This window comes from Cricetulus griseus, assembly GCF_003668045.3.
Source record: "Cricetulus griseus strain 17A/GY chromosome 1 unlocalized genomic scaffold, alternate assembly CriGri-PICRH-1.0 chr1_1, whole genome shotgun sequence".
NCBI lineage: Eukaryota > Metazoa > Chordata > Mammalia > Rodentia > Cricetidae > Cricetulus > Cricetulus griseus.
Genome location: NW_023276807.1, coordinates 221,014,564 through 221,036,129, shown reverse-complemented (window position 1 = coordinate 221,036,129; position 21,566 = coordinate 221,014,564). Strand labels below are relative to the sequence as shown.

The following is a 21,566-nucleotide window of genomic DNA, read 5'->3' as shown; positions in this document are numbered from 1 at the left end:
TCTTTATAGAGTTAAAATTAAAGTACAGCAAAGTAAAACATTAATAAAGGACCTGTAAGGCTATGACCAGAGCCTCACTGGTACTTAAACGCATGGTGTTTCTAACATATGGTGACATGTGGCAGTGAGCTATAGACATACCTCAGGACTGCCTACAAACACCTGAGTTTTGGCACCCTAGAGACTTCCCAAGGATTTGGGCTTGTGAGTTGTTCTGTTTTGTTTGAAAGGGTGTCATGAAGAAGACATTGCCTCACACCTAAGTATGCCTTAAGAAACATGACCAGACTCTGTCACCTTATCCTTGACAATGTCACAGTTACTTTCATATGGAAGCAAAATAACACCTTATCATGAAGCCTGCCATGTTTAATCCAGTGACAGATGGCAGGGGTGCAGAAAGAGACTCCCTGCCTTTTCCCGCACACCTAGGTTATTGTCCAGGTTGAACTAATCTGGCTGGGTCTGAATTGTTCTGTCTTTTGCCACTCAGTGTTTTATTTCTTCATGAGAAGATGGTTACCGCAAAAAAAAAAAAAAAAAAAAGGATGCTATTATGAAATGGGGGTAATTCCATGCCTATGTGTTTCAATAAATCCTACATTTGAAAAGGGAACATTAAAGTGTTAAGGCTAAGTCTGTGAGTCTGTGCTTGGCAGAGAAGCAATGGTCTGTCACATTGGCTGAGTGATGAAATGATTGCTGAATGTGTGGCTTAGACAGTATGCATGCTGTGTGTGTGCGCCCCCCCCCACCGTGTGTGTGTGTGCGTGTGTGTGCGTGTGTGTAGACAGGATTTGCTGAAGGTGCCAGTGTTTGGTCTTCATCTTTTGTAGTTACAGGTTTGCTCTGTAGACCTGTGTCTCTCCGTGCTTTCTATCACAGTTGTGCTTCTTCCTGAAGAAAGTAGCCTGGATCCTTTGAGTGACTCCCTCAGTTACCGGTGCCCATTGCTCATTAAGATTGCTAGTCTCAAAGGGGTGCAGGTTGAGGGATTTCTATACTGTGCATCAAAGCATAAAAGACTCCTCCAGCATCAGGGTTACTGGTTTTCATGGCCAGCCTGTAGTAATACATTATTTATGAGGTATTAAAGCTTGCCTGAGGATTCAGAAAGCAAAGCCAGCCTCAAGCTATAGAGAGCAGGCAGTGGTGATACACACCTTTAATCCCAGTAGCCAGAAGCTAGGCTGTGGTGGTCCAACCTTTAATCCTAGGCCTCAGGATTAAGAGATAGATGGATCTCTGTAGGTCCAATGCCACCCAGACCTACACAAGATTGATCCAGTCCTAAAGAGAAACATCTCACACAAAGATGATCTCAGCACCTGGGATCACACGCCTTTAATGGGCACACTAGAGGGGTATAAAAGATAGGAGCAAGGTCTTCAGTAGTCCATAATACGGATTCATTCTCCAGCCACATTGAGGATAGGAAGACATTGAAGTCTCAGGATTCTTCAGCCATGCTGAGGAGAGGTTACAGTCTGAGGTTTTTGTGGAGCCAGGATCGCCTTTCATTCTGAGGTACAGTAAGAACTAGTGACCAGCTGCCTTGCTTTTCTGATCTTCAGCTTGAAGCCTGAACCCAATATCTGTCTCTGGGACTTTTATGCACCATGCAACATCAGTCCTTCCAGGCTAAAAGAATAACACTTAGCTAAACAGCAGTGTGCCTGACAGACAGCCTCTCACTTCCTTTTGCTGAGCTGGCAATTCTTTGTGTGAAATAAGTGTGCATCTGTCTATGGTGCAAAACCTTGGTCTCCTCATACAAGGAAGCCAATTAGTCCAGGGACAAAGAAGTGGTAGAAAATGGGCTTCTATTATGACAAGCTAACTGACTGGAGGGTGGAAGGAGAGTGTCTTCAAAGACCATCTTGCCAGGCAGTTGATTTAAAACCCATTTATATAGGAGACAACTCCCCTCATTGGCAGGTATTCTCTGTATGTAGAGCAGGAAGATAGCTTACTTCTTTTCCCTTGCTGACTGGACCATTCCATAGTTTTGTGGTCTGCATTCTTGTTTGTCTGACTAATAGACTTCATTTTTATTATTGTGTTCTGTACCTAATGTCCCCTTATTGTTTCATTGTGTTTATGTTTTTCCCTAGGTTTTTGTGTACCACCATTTGGGTGTAAATGCATTTATTATTTTATTGTAATAAGATGCATGATGTATGATGCTTTTTGGATGTGGATGTCAATAGCTTATCAGTTGTTAAATCGAAAGGGAACCAAATCAGGCTGGTGAGCAGGCCAACTGCTCATTTTTAAAACATTAGATTATGCTTGGGTTTGATTGTGTTCAAGGATCAAATACAGGTGGAAATCACAAATGGTAATCTAGCTAAATGGAGCGTTCATAATTAATTTGTTCATTATTGTCAATAATCCAGGAAGGACTTTGTGTGTTATTCAAAATTAGTTGCCAACTCTAATGTTTAATTTAAATCTGTTTGTTTTTTAAATTATATTAAAATATTTCTCTATTAAAATAATGGCTTTCATTTATCTGTAAATTATAGTAACCGGAAGTGTGGGAAATTAATATGTAAATACAGAAGTGAAAATTTAATTAAAATGAAATCTGCCACTGTAATTTATGCCAATATAAGTGGGGAAATATGCATTTCCCTGGAGTATGTCCGTGGTCATAAAGACAGCCAGAATATGTGGGTGGATGACGGAACTGTCTGCGACACCAACAAGGTAGGTAACCTCTCCCCAGTGTCCCCAGTGTTGTGTAGTATGACCTCTCTCCAGTAACTCCTATGTTATGTAGTATGATCTCTCCCCAGTATCCCCAGTGTAGTATGATCTCTCCCCAGTAATTCCCCAGCGTTAAGTCCTTATTGGTATGTATGCCCGGTAACATGTTCTCTCAAAATGTAAGGATGCAATCAAAAATGAAGTTTGGAAAGTAAGATCAAAACTCAAAGGATAAAATAGAATAAAGCCATTGATACTGCACTGCAGCTGCTGCTATGGATATGTCCTTGGCTGCTTTGTGCTTTTTGTGGAACTCACACAAATTTCCAGAAGAGATAATCATGTGGTTCACCCACTGCATTTTGTCACAGAAAGAGAGCACTTCTGGTGTGGTGAATTATCTTTTGGTATAATTATCCTTAAATAATAGTGAAAATAAAGATTTCACAGAGTAAAGCAAGAACAAACAAACAAAACCAGTCAAATCTAACTAGCGTGTTACGGTATAAGTGTTAGCTGTCAACTTGCTACCTGGGAAGAGTCTCAAATGAGGAATTACCTAGATCAGGTCGGTCCAAGGGTGTCTGTGAGGGATTATCTTGATTATTAATTGGTGTAGGAAGGCCCAGCCCCCTGTGGGCAGCACCATTCCCTAGGCAAGGGATCCTGAAAAATGTAAGAGAAGAGAGATCTAGCTGAGAGTAGAGCCGCAGTAAGGCAAGTAGGCCTGCATGCATTCACTTCCCCCTGCTCTCCATTATGGGCGAGATGTGACCGGCTACTGTTCCTGCCCTCAGGGATGGGTCATAACAAGAGATTGTAAGCCTGGCAAATTCTTTCCTTTTCTAAATTCCTTCTGATCAGGACCCTTTTTTTTTTTTTTTAAATCACAACAGAAATGAAATTAGAATATCATGTGTCTAACACACGCTTGTGATTTCCATTCTCATGCATTACCCTGTGCATGTGGTATGGTAAGAAGAGCTGCAGTCCCCATGTTGTTCATTACACCCATAGATTTCCTGGTCCTCTACCATCCTTCACATCTGTAAGTCGTAGCACTGCAAGCTCCCACGACTTCTCTGCATTTTCTTCTCATCACCACTGACCTCCTGTCAGTTTCTACAGGCCTCCTAGTTTCCACACATCAGTAAGGTCAGGAAGTAGTTGTCCTTCCGCGCCCGTGTGACCTAACTTAACATTATTTCATCCATATCACCAAAGTGAGAATTGCCATCCTTCTAAAGTCTGAGTAATATTCCATTGTATGGTTAGAAAGAAGATAGACACATAGATAGATTCACAATTTTGTTTTCCAAATATAATATTTCAATTTTATTTGTATGTCAAAATATTATGTTGTGCACCATGTGTATACATAACGAAGATTAAACCATTAACTCTGAATAAAACCCAGGAAAAACAAATCCAACAACAGTGATATGTCAGGTGCCCAGTTTACCTCTGAAAACAGACTGTTATGACTACTGTTGCCCTGATAGTGAGCTCTGCAGGTGGATTATCCAGTTGAGATTTGTTGTCCGTGACATTTGGGTCATAATTTTTTTTTTTTAATGGCAATATCTGAGGAAGTGAGAGACCAAAATGTCAAATGAGCTTTTCTCCGTCTCTGATTATATTAACAGTCACTGTGTCATCTCTGACTTAATGGCAAGGATGACAAAATGAATAAAAGAAAAATTGTGGTGCAAAATTATGCCCTCCCCCCCCCACACACACACACTGGGTAGCTTGATGGCGCTCCTTCCAGCCCTTAGGCAATGTTCACTTTTCGGGTTTGTTTTTCTCCATTCCTTAGACCTTTTAGCCTCAAATGCACTGTCTTCAGGTTCACCCGTGCCTCCCACACCTGCTGTTCAGCCCATGCAGTGGAGTTTTCAGTCCCATTAGTAGTTTTCTATATCTAGAGTCTCTGCATGCTGCCCTTCACACTTTGATCTCTTATGTATAGTCTTCCTTTGTTCTTACGTCATTGTCATTGTCCCTCCTTACTCCAGTTCTTCCTCTGTATTTCCTTCTAGGGACTTTTGAGAAAGTTAATTGTATCCACATAAAACTAAATTCATTTTCTCCCATTGAAAGGACCGTGTTTTTCTGTTTTCATTCTATTCCCTATGATTTCTGCTGTCCTTGTTGCAAATTAGGTGTCAGAAAAATCTCCTGCTTCTTCCAGTATTTGGAGACTGGCTCATTATTGAGAATGTTTTTGTTAGTCATTTAACTCATTCTTACATAATAATTATGCATATTATGGGCACAATGTGATATTTTCAAAACATGGAAACACTTCTGCAATGTTCTAATCAGAGCAGTTGGCATATCTATTTTTTAAGCATTTATCGATTTTCATTTGAAACATGTCATAGTTGACTACAATCACCCTCTCCTGCAGGACAGTGACAGAGCTTACCCCACCTTTCTAACTAACATTTTATCTGTTAGCGAACCTTTCTTCATCTCCCCCACCCCCACCCATACGGCATCCAGCCAGCCCCTCAGAACACGCTAATTCTATTTGAGTTCACACAATGCCCTATAAGCTCTTCTGTGTCGACACAAATTGACAAGGTTGCATTCCTTTTTGTGTGGCCAAATAACAATTTCAGTATGCATTTTTAAAAATATTATTTATGATAATTTATAATTGGTTGGTTTTTAATAATATATAATAGTTACACTGATCCATCTTTCTTATACAGCATATATACCACATTTTATCCACCTATCTATTGATGGCGGTGAAATTGGTAAAATCTCTTGACCATTATGAAAAATGATGCAATAAGCAGGACAGGACAGGACAGGTGTCTCTTCAACAGCCTGACTTTATTTTCTTTGGGTGTGTACCCAGTTTCGGGACTGTTGGAACCCAGGATAGCTCCAAATCTTTTTCTTTGAGGATTTACTTTGAGGATTTTCCACTCACTTTGCATAAGGACTAATTTACATACACTTTGCCTAAGAACCAACTTACTTTTCCACTAGCAGTACTTTTTGTCACACCCTTGCTAGTTTGTGTTGGGGGTGTTGGTTTTTTCTTTTTCTTTTTCTTTTTCTTTTTTTTTTTTTTTTTGAACTTTGTCATTTTGTCAATAGCCGTTTTGACTGGGATGGGGTGGTATTTCAAGGTGATTCCTATCTTAAGAGAGTGTGGGATGCTTTTAATTAAGTGGTGAATCTAGCTGGCATATCAGTTACCTTGTCCATTCTAGGTTTGCATGAATAAAGAATGTGTAGAAGATACAATCTTTAACTATGACTGCAAACCAGAAAACTGCAACAATCATGGTGTAAGTAGCAGACCTGTGAGTGAGAAAGGGAAGCCATTGAAACTGCTCAGGAAAGCCAGGGCTGAGTCCCTTGCCTCACTCTTTCCTTCCGACCCCTCCTCCCCACCCCCTACCCCCACCTGCTTCTCTGCTTCCCAACAATGTGCCACACAGGAAAATGGACATTATCTTACATAAACATTAGTTTGCAGATTTCCTGGTTTAGGCAAACCTGGCTGCCTGTCTTAGCCTGTGACTTTATGCTGGTTTTCAGGTATGTAACAACAAGAAGAATTGCCACTGTAACCCCACATACTTACCTCCAGATTGCAAAACTACACAGGACCAATGGCCTGGTGGGAGCATCAATAGTGGCAATCAACAACGGGCTGAGTCGATCCTTGGTAAGTCTTCCTAACAATCGGAGAACAGAATTAAAACACTGGGGGACAGGGGAAGTAAAGTTCTTGCCTCACAAACATGAGAACTGCAGTTTTGGCCCCAGAACTCACATTAAAATGCTGGGTGTGCTGGCACAAACTTGGAATTCTGCCACTTGGGAGGAGAGACAGGAGCCAATCTAGATTAACTGGTAACCTTCGGGCCAGTGAGAGACACAGAAATTAAGGTGTTGAGAAACTGAGGGAGATACTTACCATCTATCTCTGGAACACACACACACACACACACACACACACAACCTGACAAAGCTACTAAGAAGGTTAAGTAGGTCAGTATACAATAGCCACAACAAGGTCCAACACAGAAAGGTCTGCCAAAGAGACCCACCGTTCTGGTTTTAGTGAGTTTTTTTGTTTGTGTGTGTTTTGGTTTTCTTTTTGTTTGGTTTCTTTTTTTTTTTTTTTTTCTTTTTTGCTTTTTCGAGACAGGGTTTCTCTGTAGCTTTGGAGCCTATCCTGGAACTAGCTCTTGTAGACCAGGCTGGCCTCGAACTCAGAGATCCGCCTGCCTCTGCCTTCCGAGTGCTGGGATTAAAGGTGAGTGCCATCACCGCCCAGCCTTTTCTTTTTTTAATCCAACACTCCGAAACTCACATTGAAAGATTCCTGTCATAAGACAGACTCTGAAGATTCCCCCATGGAAGGCCTCACCCTCCCTGGGGAGTAGAAAGGGTATGGGATAGGTAGGGTGTTAGTGGAGACAGGGGAGGAGGGGAGGGAGAGGGAACTGGAATTGACATGTAAAACAATCTTGTTTCTAATTTAAATAAAAAATGGAAAAAGAAAGAAAGATTCCTGTCTTATGACCTTGACATGGTCAAAAGAAGTAGATATGTTTTTGGCTCTTATCTACTCCCAAAAAGAAACAGGCTGACAAAACCACCCAGGTGTGACCAGGAATTATCAACCATAGGGTAGAACCAAGAAGCCAGATTCAAAAGTTCTCTGAAATTTTGGGATTATAGTTAAGAAACCCATTACAAAAAAAAAAAAAATCAGGAAAACAAAATGTAGACCCAGATGCTTTCCAAAGTGAATTGACACACATTTTTGCAAGGAAGAAATAACACTTAGAACAGTAGGAAGGTAGTCCTGCCAACCACTTCTGGTCTGAGAAGAGCACAAGCCTGCTAACAAATTCACATGTGCAAACTAGCAACAACAACAAAATCACAGAATAGCATCCTTTAATATGAAGCTGGCTCTTAGTGAATAGTCATCTTATTAAAAAGCTACAAATCCAGACCAGGGCTAGGGATATAGTTTAGTGGTAGAGAGCTTAGACAACACATACAAGACCCAGAGTTCAATCCCAGGTACCACCACGAAGGTTAAAAAAAAAAAAAAAAAAAAAAAAAAAAAAAAATCCCTACCAATGGGTGTCTACCATAAGACTGTCAATCAGTGAGTGTAGTTTCCTCTAGCAACAAAACATGCCAAAGAAAATGGCACTCACTTCAAGGTATTTAGCCCTTACTCCTGAGGACTTTGTTGGTGGTGGTGGTGATATTGTGCATTGAGACACTCTTTAAAGTAAAACCAGAACGATATAAGTTTGAGAAAGACATGATTCTCTTACTGTTGTTCCAAACGGCCTGCTTTTCCTGTAAAAAGCATGGCATCTTTTCCAATAAACTTCATGCTCGTGAAAGTTGTACAACAGGACTGTATTTCAGCTTTCCTGTCTTGTTTTTCAGTTTGTTTGCAGCAGACTCAACAAACAACCATGTTTCACTGTGAGTTCTCAGATAGAGAAGCATGGCTGCCCAGGTGTGGTGGTTTGTATAGGAATGGCCCCCATAGTCATGTGTTTGAACCATTGGGAGGTGTGGCCTTGTTGGTGTAGGTGTGGCCTTATTGGAGGAAGTGTGCCACTGTGGAGATGGACTTTGAGGTCTCAGAAGCTCAAGTCAGTCTCCTACTGCCCTCAGATCAAGATGTAGAACTCTCAACTCCTCCAGCACTATGTCTGCACACTGCCCTGCTTCAAGCCATGATGACAGGACTAAACCTCTGAACTATAAGTAAGCCCAAAGTAAATGTTTTCCTTCATAAGAGCTGCCATGATCATGGTGACTCTTCACAGCAATAGAAACGCTACATAAGACACCATGCTTTCTAGAATGACTCAAACTCTCTCCCAAGTGAGGCTTTTGTCCTCATGCTGTCATGGAGTCATATAAAGACCAGCAGACTTGGAGAAGTTTCTGAAAGTGTCCAAAGCCACTTTTAGAAGGAAAGCACTGTACACAGGCCATATGAAGATGCTGTGAAGGAAACACAATCACACACGTTTAAGGCCAAATTGTCCCCCACTAAAGCCAATTATCTCACCAGGGTTATCATGTCATGCTGTCTTTTAATTCCTTGACTCCCATGGTTGACTTAACATAGGAAGGCTTCTTCCTCTAACTACACCAACCTAACCTGGAGGAATCAGTAGAATCACTGCACCCAAGTTGGCCTCCTGGCAGCAGGTGCCAGTCTTTCCCATGAGGCACAAGAGAGCACAGGATCCCACGACCGCTTGTCATTTTTAATCATATTGCTCCTTCAACAGAACCTCATTATGGACTCTATCAGTGGGTGCCAGACCAGCTTGGCTATAGCCCCTTGGTCACAGACCCCAGCCTTTCAAACCAAGAACCCCTATCAGCAAGGAGGATTCTCCAAAGAAGGTTAACACCCCACCCCAGTGCATAGAGTACTGGACCACCAACAAAGACCTGAGGGGTTTGCCACTCAAGGGCAGTTGCCACTGACTCTGCCCAAGTCCAGGTGCCCAGAGTCACATGTGGACCAGGAGCCAGCCCAGGAATATAGAGAGGTCAAAATCCCTGGTAGTGCAGACAGCTTTAACCATTTCACAGGCCTTGCAGAAACTACAAGCAGTAAGGAGACTCCAGATCCCAAGAGAAAGCTGAGATGGGACAAGGAAAGAAGAAGAAAGCTGAGGTGGGCCTTTTCTTTGGAGGTCCCTGAGAATAAGAGCAGGGAAGCCAGTTCTCTATACCTTCCACCCAGTCATCAGAAAAGGGATGGCCTCAAGCCGGGCATTGATGGCGCACGCCTTTGATCTCAGCACTCTGGAGGCAGAGGCAGGTGGATCTCTGTGAGTTCGAGGCCAGCCTGGTCTCTAAAGCGAGTGCCAGGATAGGCTCCTAAGCTACACAGAGAAACCCTGTCTCAAAAAACCAGAAAGAGAAAGAAAAGAAAGAAAGAAAGAAAGAAAGAAAGAAAGAAAGAAAGAAAGAAAGAAAGAAAGAAAGAAAGACGAGGGATGGCCTCATCTTCTGTGCCCAGTCCAGGAAAGGGGGAAAGAAACTTGAAGCTGTCTATCCTGTTGGGAGAGTGTGTGGCTTGCCTGAAACTCCCAGTCTTCTCTGCCTCCTATTGCTTGATTACAGATATCCTCCACCATCAACCAGTCCATGGAATGTTCTTCAAACAGCAATTATACAATCCTTGGTGTTGCAGAAAGAGAGAGAGAAAGAGAGAGAGAGAGAGAGAGATTTCTCACATGCCACAAAGCAGGGAATAGGCTACAGAGGATGATCTGTTTGATAAAGGATATCAAAAAATTAAAACCAACACATTGTATGATTAGCAGTATTTATTTTCCCATAAAACCAGGAGCACAACAGTGATGTTTGCTCTCACTGTATGTATTCAGTATGTTTCCTATGTTGTGGGCTTTAAACTTAGGAAAGAACAAGAAAGGAACAAAAGACTAGAAAAGAAAAGGTGATGTGATGTTGCTCTTATTGTGAGATACTATTAGCCACACAGAAAGTTGGAACAGATTTGAAGAAAAAAAAAAAAAAAAAAAAAAGCACTTCTCAAAGGTCTCACTATGTAGCTCTGACTGGCCTGGAACACACAATGTAGCCAGGTTGGCCTTGAACTCACAGGGATCCTCCTGTCTCTTCTTACCAAGTGTTGCAACTAAGGCATGCAGCACCATGCCTGGTGTATATATATATTTTTCTAAACAACGTACTTTCATTATTTTTTAATTCTGTGTATGTGTATATGTTGCCGCAGGGGTTTTATGCATGTGAGCACAGGTGTTTGTAGAGGCCAGAGGTGTTGGATCCCCTGGCTTTTGTGAGCCAACCAATGTTGATGCTGTATGAAGTGGAAAACTAAAACTGTAAATATTCTGAAAGGACTCTTTGAAAAAACAGTTTGTGAGAAAGGGCATGAAAACATGTTGATTTTTAAAAAATCATAATTTAGAACTAAAATATCCTGTACAGCATTTTATTTTCACCAGAAATAAAAGTTTGGTAATAGGATCACACTTCAATTCCTTTTGTCTAGATGATCAAACAGAGACTACCAGGAATAGAAAAGTCTCCAATGCAGAACGAGGAGCATGCGCTGGAGAGATAGCCCAGCTGTTAACCGTACTGTTGCTCTTGTAGAGGACCTGAGTTTGGTTCCCAGTACCTACATGGTGGCTCACAACCATCTGCAATTCCAGTTCTAGAAGATACAACATCTTCTTCTGGCCACACACATGGTGCACATACATACATGTGGATAAACACTCATGCACATGAAATTTTTTAAAAATCCTTTAAAAAGATACGTACAAAAAGAAAGGCAAAGGACGGGACTTTTACACAAGCATTTGGAGAGCTTGAAGGTGGAGGCTCTGATGCCATTATATTATCTATATTCTATACAGTTAACTATATATAATTATAAAGTTTACATATAAAATTATATATAACTATAAAGTTAATTATTATAAAGTTTTTAAATAGTGTAACATGTTTGTTCTAATAGTCACAGCAGCACACAGTAATATTGTTGTTATAGTCCTAGTAATTGCCTTCTAACCCCTGGTACTTTTCTTTTGCTAGCACGACCCCAAATTGAAAGTGCTTACCACGCCAAGCCTTCACGTTGGCCATTTTTCTTGATAATCCCTTTCTACATTGTGATCTGTGTCCTGATTGCCATACTGGTGAAAGTCCATTCCCAAAGGAAAAAATGGAGGACCGACGACTACTCAAGCGATGAGTGTGTGGATTTCATACCTGTTTTCTTACTGCCATACTAGTTGGTGTAATGGATTATTAAGGGTATCAAGACAGATGTAGCTGGTACCTCAGATTTAACATTGTTCTTTGTGTGGAAATTGAGTACTTAACATGCTAACGGTTAATAGAATGAATAATCAGATTTTTTTAACCATCAGTTTTAATCTTATAAAAATTTAGTGGGTATGAAAGTGCCACAGCGATATCTGTTGCTTTTTGTGCTACTAAGAAAAAAAAGTAGAAAACACACATACCCCTTGGGCCTCTTTAGTGGGGGGTAAAGACAAATGAAAATTACTATCCCATTTACTAACATTAATTATCAAATACATATATTTTACTCTTTTCCACTGTAAAGAGTTTTTTATATTATTTTGGGAAAAAATGACAAAGTTCAGGAAAGTAGTTTTTCCTTTTATTCAGTTTTAGCCTTTTTTTCCCCATAAATGAAGAACTAAGCAGCCAAAGGTGAAAGATAAAGAATTATCTAGACTAATATGACTCAAAGACATGACATCAGGATCGTAGCATACATCTGTAGCAAGAGGATCATGAATTCAAGGCCAGCCTGGTCTACATAGCAAGTTCTAGCCCAGCCCTGAACTGCGTAGTGAAACTCTGTCTCAGAAAGAAAACGCAGGAGGGTGGTATGGGCTGGGGAGAAATCTCATTGCATATACCCAAGCATGAGAACCTGTTTCAACCCCAGCACCCACATAAAAGCTGGGCAAGCAGCGTGCACCTGACACCCCAGCACTGTGGGATGGAGACTGGCTCACTCTCTAGTCCACACTTAGCTGGCTTTCTTACACAGTCCAAACTCACCCCACCTAGAGATGGCACTGTCCACAGTGAGCTGGGCTTTCCCACATCAATCAAGACACTCTCACAGGATGGCCATAGACCAATCTGATGGAGGCAGTTCTTCCAGTATAATTCCCTCTTTCTAGGTGTCTCTAGGTTGTATCAAGTTGACAATAAAAACCATGCAGACCACTGGTAAAGGCATTAAACTAGTAAGTCTAACAGCAGTGAGTAACAGTGAAGATGAATGGCCACAAAAGCTTACAGGCAAGTCAGCCATTTAAAAATGTTAAGAATCTGAGAATAGGCTCAACCTAGAAACACTGTATCACTGTTTCTAAGCCACTGTCTCTGTCTCTAACCATATAGGCAATTTGAAACTGAAACTGAAACCAAAGACTAGTCTGGACAGCAAAGATTTCCCCCCCTGTCATTCATGGTGAGTCTCCAACATTCCAAGGGAAAGAGGGAAGGAGGAAGAGAAATGTATGAGACATAAAGGGTGATAGTCATGTAGTTAGTTCTATATAACACAACTACTGACTGTTTTGCAGTATTGTAATTTATATCAATAACATAAGAATGTTATAAGTGATATCACATTTTATCACTGAAAAAAAATCCTGCAGACTGGGGAAATAACTCAGCCTTGGAGGTGTAAGGTCCTGAGTTCTATGGACAGAACCCAAACTGAAAGCTAGGCGTGGTGTGATAGCAGGGCTTATAACCTCAGCACTGAAGGGGCAGGAACAGGCAGTCTAGCTGACCTGGTGGACAGCAAGCACCTGGGAGACAACAGCCAGGGTTGATGTCTGGCTTCCACATGCATGTGTACATCTGCCCATGGGTACATGAGTCCACCTGCAAATGCACACACACACACACACACACACACACACACACACAATTTCTTTCAAGAGCCAGGTCTAGTAGTGTCAGCCTGTGCTCCCAGTTTTTGGGTGGTGGCGGCAGGAGGCTCAGGAGTTCAAGTTCATTCTCGGTTGCACAGAGTTCAAGGCCAGTCTAGGCTACATCAGACTCTGTCTCCAAAAAAAAGGATCATTGTTTTCCATTACGTCCTTTAGAATGTTTGAGTTCAGATGTTGGCCAAAGTTAAAGAGGCTTGAATTTCCCTTCATCATGAGGTCCTCCTAGGGTCTTTGTTGCACCAACATGGTTTAACCTGGTTAACTTTATGGGTGACTCCTCTCTTTATGTGTTCTTTCAGAGTAATTCTCTTCAGTGGACAGAAAATAATTGGAAAAGAAAAAAAATATGCACTCTCTGATTGCCTGGAAGTCAAGCCTGTACATTGTGGTTTTCATCTTGCCAGAAATCATATCTCTCCATACACATGTATGATACATATATGTGTATATAATTCCATAAATGATTCATTTGTAAGAAATGTATGATTATGAACTTTGTATTATAATTTGAAATTTTACCACATTTCTGGTAGCCAGTCATATTATCTAAAAGGCATGTTACAGGGAAGGTTATAATAAAATAAATGAGGTGCCTTGGCTTGTGTGCCTGCCGTGAGTTTAGAGTACAGTGGATATGCTGTCATGTTATAGTCTGATGGCTCACAACCAGACCGATGGCAATGATCCTGGGGTTCAGAAGGCACTCTGACAAACAAACAGTATTTAGAAAAGATACACACTAACATACAGCTTCAAAGGAAGGATGAAAACACAGTAGAGGGTGGACTTGAACCCTGGTAGCCTTCCTGGAGAGGAAGCTCAAAGATGTCAGAGTTCAAAGGGTCACTTTAAGAGGAAAACAAAATAACAAAAAGTTATTTTCCAACTGTTCCTGCAATCCTGGGAATGGAGCCCAAGGTGTCATACATGCCAGGCAAATACTATGCCACTCAGCCCCTATTGAGTTTTAATGAAACTTCACCATACGTGAAGCGAATTTCAGCCAGACAATTAGGAAAATCATCCAATTTAGTAAGGAATTCAAATACTGTAATAACAAAATAACTTGACCTATAGAACTCTGACAACAGGATAGTCTATATTACATATGTATGTATGTATGTATGTATGTATGTATGCATGCATGCATGCATGCATTACAAAGAAGTAAGGTTTGATCTAGCATGTGGAATATTCCAGACCATGTTTTCTTTAACTAAACTTAAGGTAAATTCTGGGGCCACCCATCAGCTGGTAGGAGCTGGTCTAGCATGTCCTTGTGTTTCAATCCCAGCATGGAACGGAGCTAACTGGACATAATGGCACATGCCCATGGTCCAAGCACCAGGGTGGTAGAGGCAGGGGGATTAAAAGCTCAGTCTTTTTTTTTTTTTTTTTTTGGTGACATCGAGTCTAGCCTGGGCTACAACACCTCCCTCCCCTGCCAAAAAAGAAAGGAAAAAAGAGATATATTTAAGGTAAATTATATATATATATATATATATATATATATATATTGCAACACATTCATAAATGCATGAATTAAGAAGAATGTTTAGTGGGATTTTAAATGTATTTTGAACTGTGTCTTTTTTAAAAATTATTGAAAAATGTGTGACGTAGTTAGATCTTGTGCTTAGAAGGCATCTAAGGTATTTGAAGATGCTAAAAGAAAAAATTTAAGGAATTTACTATTTTGTGCACATATAAAAGTGCAATATACACTCATATATGTATGTGTGTTCTCCGGTATGTTCAGGTGTGTTCAGGTGCACATACACGCCCATGTGTGCACATGTGTATGGAAGCCAGAGATTGACCTAGGTAGGTGTATTCCTTGATCACTTTCTGCTTTATTTGCTGAGGCAGGGTCTCTCACCTAACCCTGAGCTAATCCCTTTGATTAGTCTGATTCATGAGTGCTGGGTTTAAAGATAGCTGTCATGCCCAGCTGGTTTTTATGTGGATGCTGGAGATCCAAATTCTGACATTCATGCTTGCAAGACAAGTGCTTTATCCACTGATACTCAGTGGATCCCAGTCCCTCGTCAACTGTCTTTTTTAAAAAATAGGATACAATGTAGAAATTAACAAAAAAAATTAGAAAATTACAATATTAAAAGTAAAGCCAAAAGGGTATATTCAAAAAGGTGAACTTAATAACCCTGTTCCCATGAAGATCGAGGAAAATATTAAATACAGATATTAGCATTATGTAGAATAAGACACATATAGACATGACAAATAAGAAAGTTGCATTTTTTAGATGAAATAGAAATCTTTTACTAAAAATAACATATCGCAAAACTGATCAAAGCAGAATTTAATATCTGCAAATGGCTGTCATAGTTTTCAAAGCAATCATATGCATAACAACAACAAAACCATGATGTTTCAGGTCTGGACAGCTTCCTCAAAAGCCTCACATGTTCTGGTTGCTTTCAGGAGGTCAGCAAACACTGATAGCAAAAGTTGGCAAGACTCACGAAACCCGTGGAACTCTCTTCAGCAGAACCAACAGGCTCTGAGCTACGTGACCAAGGGCAGGCATGTGACTGAGGCAGGGTGTTGACCCAAGCTTATTTGACTCCAAAGCCCACACGATTCAGCCAAGCCATACTAAGAGGAGTGTGGACTTTATTCTGAACACTGCCAAGGAGCAAATGGAGTCAGGCCAGACAAGCTCCCAGCCCTCTTGGGAAAGTGACCAGACAAGCTCCCAGCCCTCTTGGGAAAGTGACCTTAGAGGAGAGATGCTAACTAATTACTGCAGAAGGACAAAGGTCCTGTCTTAGAGATTGTTACAACTGATGGGATAAAATCAGAGTGTCTATTGTTCTGGTGCAGCAGCTGGGTTTTGTCTATAATAAGGGCAGGGAGAGGGCTTTGTTCTCAAGCACAATGATTCCTGGCTCTGGCTTTGTTAGATCCTCAAATGAGTGAGTGACCTGACCATAGAAAGGAGACTGGGGTGAGCCCACTCCCCAGCCCAGAGCATTTGTGGGAGGCTCAGAACTGGGCCAGGGGAAGCTCACTGTCATTGGGGGGAGAGGGGGTTGGTTGTTTGTTTACTCTTCACTCTTTGGGGGCCACCATCCATCTCCCAAATAAATACATGGAGGAGACTTATTCTTACTTAGGAATGCCTGGCATTAACTTGGCTTATTTCTAGACAGCATTTCTTAACTTAAATTGCCCTGTCTACCTTTTGCCTCTGGGCTTTTATCTTTCTCTATTCTGTATACCTTTCTTTACTTCTTACTTCTTGGCTGGCTGTGTAGCTGGGTGGCTGGCACCTGGTATCCTCTCTTTCTCTCCATCATTGATCCTCTTTTCCCAGATTTCTCCTCCCATTTATTGTCTGCCTGCCAGCCCTCCCTATTTCTCTCTCCTGCCCAGCTATTGGCTGTTCAGCTCTTTATTAAACCAATCAGGTGTTTTAGACAGGTGCAACTTCACAACATTAAATAAAACATAAAAGAATGCAACATATCTTTGTATCATTAAACAAATGTTCCATAGCATAAACAAATGTAACACATCTTAAAATAATATCTCACAGCAGCCCACCCACAAGGCTTACTACTACTGGCCTGCCTACTATCCTGTCGTTGAAGACATCAATGAGTAAAGAGACTTCTCCATAGCTGTTTCCTTATCTGCAAATGGCTAATGTCCCAGGATAGTCTCAAACGTGATAAGTGATAACTGTCAGCTAAACTGGTTTCACTAATCCCTCATTCCAACCAGGTCCTCATAGCCATTTGGACAAGATGAGTTGTTTGAAGGTGTTCACTGCCCTCAAAAGAGACTAAAGCTCAGTCCTGAAGGCAGCCTCATCTGCAGGGCCTGCTGCCATTCACTGGGTCAAGAGTGAGATCAGGCTTGGACCCAGCTCAGTAATTGCCCTACAGTCCTGTACCGGAGAATTTACTGTCTTAGCTGCCATACCCAGATGGTGGAGTCCCCAAAGACCGCTGAAGAGGCCTAACAACATTAGTGCAGCCATGACAGGCTGCAGACTTAACAATACTGGGACTAGACCTCACCCTTACAATAACCAGGAAAAACCACAGGCTGTAACCTGCAGGGGACCAATCAGAATCGAGACAAGTACTAGATGTCCCTTAGCCCAGCACATACTTACCCCCTTACATTAAAAATAGCTTACCTGACTTGTATAGAGGTTGCCAATTTCCTTATAACAGTACCAGTACCAATCCCTGTTTGACAAGACTCCTGCTCTCCCAACCCCTGTCTGAATCCTTTACTCCCTAAAATCCTGCTTTACTGAGCTTGATGCTCTCCCTGATTCAACCTCTGTGTAGGAACAGAGGGAGAGACCAAACTCAAGACTTTTGTACATACGAACTCAGACTACTGGTGATCTCTGGGGAACTCATGATAAATCCCTATGCAAAAGCAAAGAGCCTTTATTTGGACAAAATGGTACCATTGGAGAACCTTGAGTTCAATTGAGGTAGGGTTTTTGTCACAAGAGATGTTGGGGTGAGGAGACTTCCAAGGTTCAGGACCCCGATTGACATTTGTCTAGGGGAGTCTTGGTGAAAGGGGGTAAGTATGTGCTGGGTTAAGGGACATCTGGTTGAAATGTTAGGTATTGGATGTTGATTGGCCTGTTCCTTGGTGGTACCAGCTTGTGGTTTTTCCTAGAATCAGGTGTTGCCTACCAGCAAACCAAAACTCAGGAGTACTCCCTTAGCTGGTTATTTATTTATTTATTTATTTATTGGTTTTTTGAGACAGGGTTTCTCTGTGGCTTTGGAGGCTGTCCTGGAACTAGCTCAGGCTGGTCTCAAACTCACAGAGATCCGCCTGCCTCTGCCTCCCGAGTGCTGGGATTAAAGGCGTGCGCCACCAACGCCCGGCACTCTAGCTGGTTTTTATTAAGCCTGTCATGGAAGCTGTGTGGCTAAGCTGCCCTGGGCCCCATATTAGCCTACAGATTTGCTTCATCTGATGAACATAAAAATGGAACTGCATTTTGTTGTGCCCAAAGTCTGGACCCCAAAATCATCAAGAGACCTGATCCAATGCAAAAATCAAATAGTCTTTAATGAATTAACTGTATGAACTCGGGTCCTCCATCCCTCAGACACAGTGGATGAAGCAAAAAGGACAGGTGGGGACCTTGAACAGCAGTGGGACAGGGAATATATTGGGGTCCGCAACAGTCTCAGGATTGGTGTGCTTCCGGGCTTGGGCAACCTGGCCTGTGTTGAATGGTCAACTGCAGCTGCAGGTAGGTTGCTATGGCCTATAGGCCCTCCCAGGGCAGTTGCTGTGCTCCAGAGCCCGCCAGCTAACTTCTGATTGGTTCCTTGCCACATGGAGGATATCTAGCTTCCTAGCGACTAGGACTAGGTTGGGGGCTCAGCACATGTTGCTGAGTCAGAAGCCTACCTCTTGCTGGGTCCTTTCTGCAGCCTGTTATGGCTGTCAAAGCAGGGGACTAGATTAGGGTCTCATCCCTTCACATTTCTTTAAGAAAAGAAAAACTAACTTTTTACACATACAGTGTCAGGAAGGGATACAGCAGCAGGGTCAATGCCTGTGTCACTTTTAGTATAGCAGGTTCCATTGCTTAAGTGTTAGGATGCTTAACATCCTTGCTTAGCCTGGAGATAGCTCCAAGTCCCTTAGAACCCTGCCCTCTTCTACTTCCCAACCCTAGCTCCTCTTTTATCTGTCTATAACATTTCATATATGTGTATTTTTATTTCTTTGAGGAAAAATAGGTGGCGTGTTTGAATGAAAAAAAAAAAAGAAATAGAAAGGACATAACTGCTCCTAGGTAACTATCCTCAATCAGTTATATAATTATCCTTATATAAGGTTAGGATTTTTTTCAGCTTTGTCCCTGTTAAGTTTGAGTCTTTATCCGATTTTGAATTGAAGCTCTTTTAGTACCAAAATTAAATTTGAAATCATAGATACAGTCCATAAGGAAACTAGCAACTTTACTGATCCTTTTATAGTAGACCATGAACAAATAAAGAAGTCAAAACAGCCACTCCACCGGCGAAGAGGGAAAAAGGATTTTACTAAACTGCCAAGGCTGTCTTCTAGGAAATCAAGGAGAAGCAACAAGAGAAAGATTTTCCAGGTTAAATGAGAATGAGAGAAGGGGTATGGTGAGTTGGGGTGGGGCTTGTGAGAAGGGACTAAAGGAGTCCAGAGGTCAGCACTGACCTTGACGAGTAAATAGGTACCACAGTCAGAAGTTAATGGAAGGGCCACAAGCTCCTCTTGCCAGAGATAAGGAGAGAGACTCCCTTTTCTTGCAAGCAGGATAGGGGGACCAGACACTCGATTATAGAATGTTGCAGGGTTTATTTGTTTTTGTTTTGTTGGTTGGTTGGTCTTTTTGTTTGTTTTTGGAGTTGGGAGTTTTGTTTTGTTTTATTTTGGGTATGGCTTAGAGAGAGAGGGAAGAACAGAGCAAGGCAGAGAGTAAGAGAGCCAGAGAAGAGGGCATGAATGAAGAGAAGTTTGGCAGAGGCGGGGGTAGGTGGAACTTTTAAAGGGAAAACCGCGCATACGCACTGAGGTTCCACACATGAGCAGAGTCGTCACACAGGTCCATAAGGTGTGAGGAGTAATGGCGTAGCACGTGCCTGTTCGTGCCCCGTCAGGTGGTTAGGGTCAGCCTGGTGTTGGTCTGACCATCCCAACTCTTGTTTATCATAAAAGGTGGGGAGTTGGGCGTGGCAGGTTAGGGAACTGGGACGTAGAGTTCTCAAGGCTGCTAACTGCTGACCTGGTTGGGGGGCTGTTAGCCATCTTTGGGGGGGCGTGAGAAAGCTGGGGTACTGCCATGTCTTGGGAGAGCTGGTTCTTTCACCGCAGTCCAGGCTGTTTGGAACTCTGGTACCCTCTTTAGAAGTGGCAAGATGTTGGCAGAGTAGAGGACAAGGTTAAGTTTGGAGGAAAAAATTTTTTTCTTAGTTTTCTTAGGTCCTGGTACTTGAGGGGAAGATTGTAAGATGTCCATGTCCATCTCTCAAATTTCTAATTTAAGCAAAAATTTAAAGGAAGCTAGACAAATATTGTGAACCTGAGTAACCTTAGAAATTTATAAATCTTGAATATCAAATATACCTTATTTATACAACAAATCTTATTTATCAAATATACCTTATTTACCAAACATATGCTGCTTATCTAAATTTTCTAGCAGCTTGGTGTTAAACATTCAGCAAAAGACATAAGTAATTAGACATGCATCCTAAATCAGCTTTTGTTAATCTGAGTAGAATTTTATAACCTTAAGAGTTTATCACCATATAGAGGATATTGTACACTACAGCTGAATCATATGTATAGCATATTATAGCAAATACAGCTTTTGTTTTTTTGTTTTTCGAGACATGGTTTCTCTGTTGTAGCTTTGGAGACTGTGCTAGAACTTGCTCTATAGGACAGGCTGGCCTCAAACTCAGAGATCTGTCTGCTTCTGCTTCCTGAGTGCTGGGACTAAAGGCATGTGGGACCACGGCCCGGCATAACCTTAATTTGTTTTTGTTTTTGTTTTTGTTTTTCGAGACAGGGTTTCTCTGTGGCTTTGGAGGCTGTCCTGGAACTAACTCTTGTAGACCAGGCTGGTCTTGAACTCACAGAGATCCACCTGCCTCTGCCTCCCGAGTGCTGGGATTAAAGGCTTGTGCCATCAACGCCTACTAACCTTAATTTAATATAAAATCCGTACTAATCTAAAAGACTTGTTGATGCTTCCATATTCTAAATAAGATACAATGATAAAATCCCAGCACTCGGGAGGCAGAGGCAGGCAGATCTCTGTGAGTTCGAGCCTGGTCTCCAGAGCAAGTGCCAGGAAAAAAAAAAAAAGATAGAATGATAAACAGAGAGCTCATTAGGATTAATAAGTTTACAGTTGTTGTGCCATGTGATCATGTTAAGATGGTGTAGTCACATAGTATGGACTCTTTAACCAAGTGGCTGCTTACGTCTTGAAGGTCATCAGCCAAGATGGAGGAGAGCCACATGGTTGCTATTTAAAACATCTGTTTTCCTAAACAAGAGTTGAATCTAAGTCACATATACAGTATATTCCAGATAAGAGTTGAATCACATAAATGGAATATTGTAGTGAATTAAGATTCCCACTATAGCTGGGTGGTGGTGGCTCACGCCTTTAATCCACAACTCCAGAGACAGAGGCAGGCAGATCTCTGTGAGTTTGAGACCTAGAGCTAGTTCCAGGACAGCCTCCAAAGCCACAGAGAAACCCTGTCTCAAAAAACCAAAAAAAAAAAAAAAAAAAAAAAATCCCACTAT

General features: G+C 41.6%; 1 protein-coding gene across 1 annotated transcript in view; it reads left to right on the top strand.

Moving 5' to 3' along the window:
* The window catches only part of Adam2 (ADAM metallopeptidase domain 2), a 56,418-nt gene extending 43,697 nt beyond the window's left edge, over positions 1-12,721 (top strand). The window contains exons 17-21 of the mRNA XM_035453398.1: positions 2,529-2,712; positions 5,946-6,023; positions 6,277-6,406; positions 11,335-11,494; positions 12,688-12,721. Of these exons, the coding sequence (XP_035309289.1) occupies positions 2,529-2,712; positions 5,946-6,023; positions 6,277-6,406; positions 11,335-11,494; positions 12,688-12,721 (586 nt within the window). The remainder of the gene's footprint in view (positions 1-2,528; positions 2,713-5,945; positions 6,024-6,276; positions 6,407-11,334; positions 11,495-12,687) is intronic.
* The last annotated feature ends 8,845 nt before the right edge of the window (positions 12,722-21,566 follow it).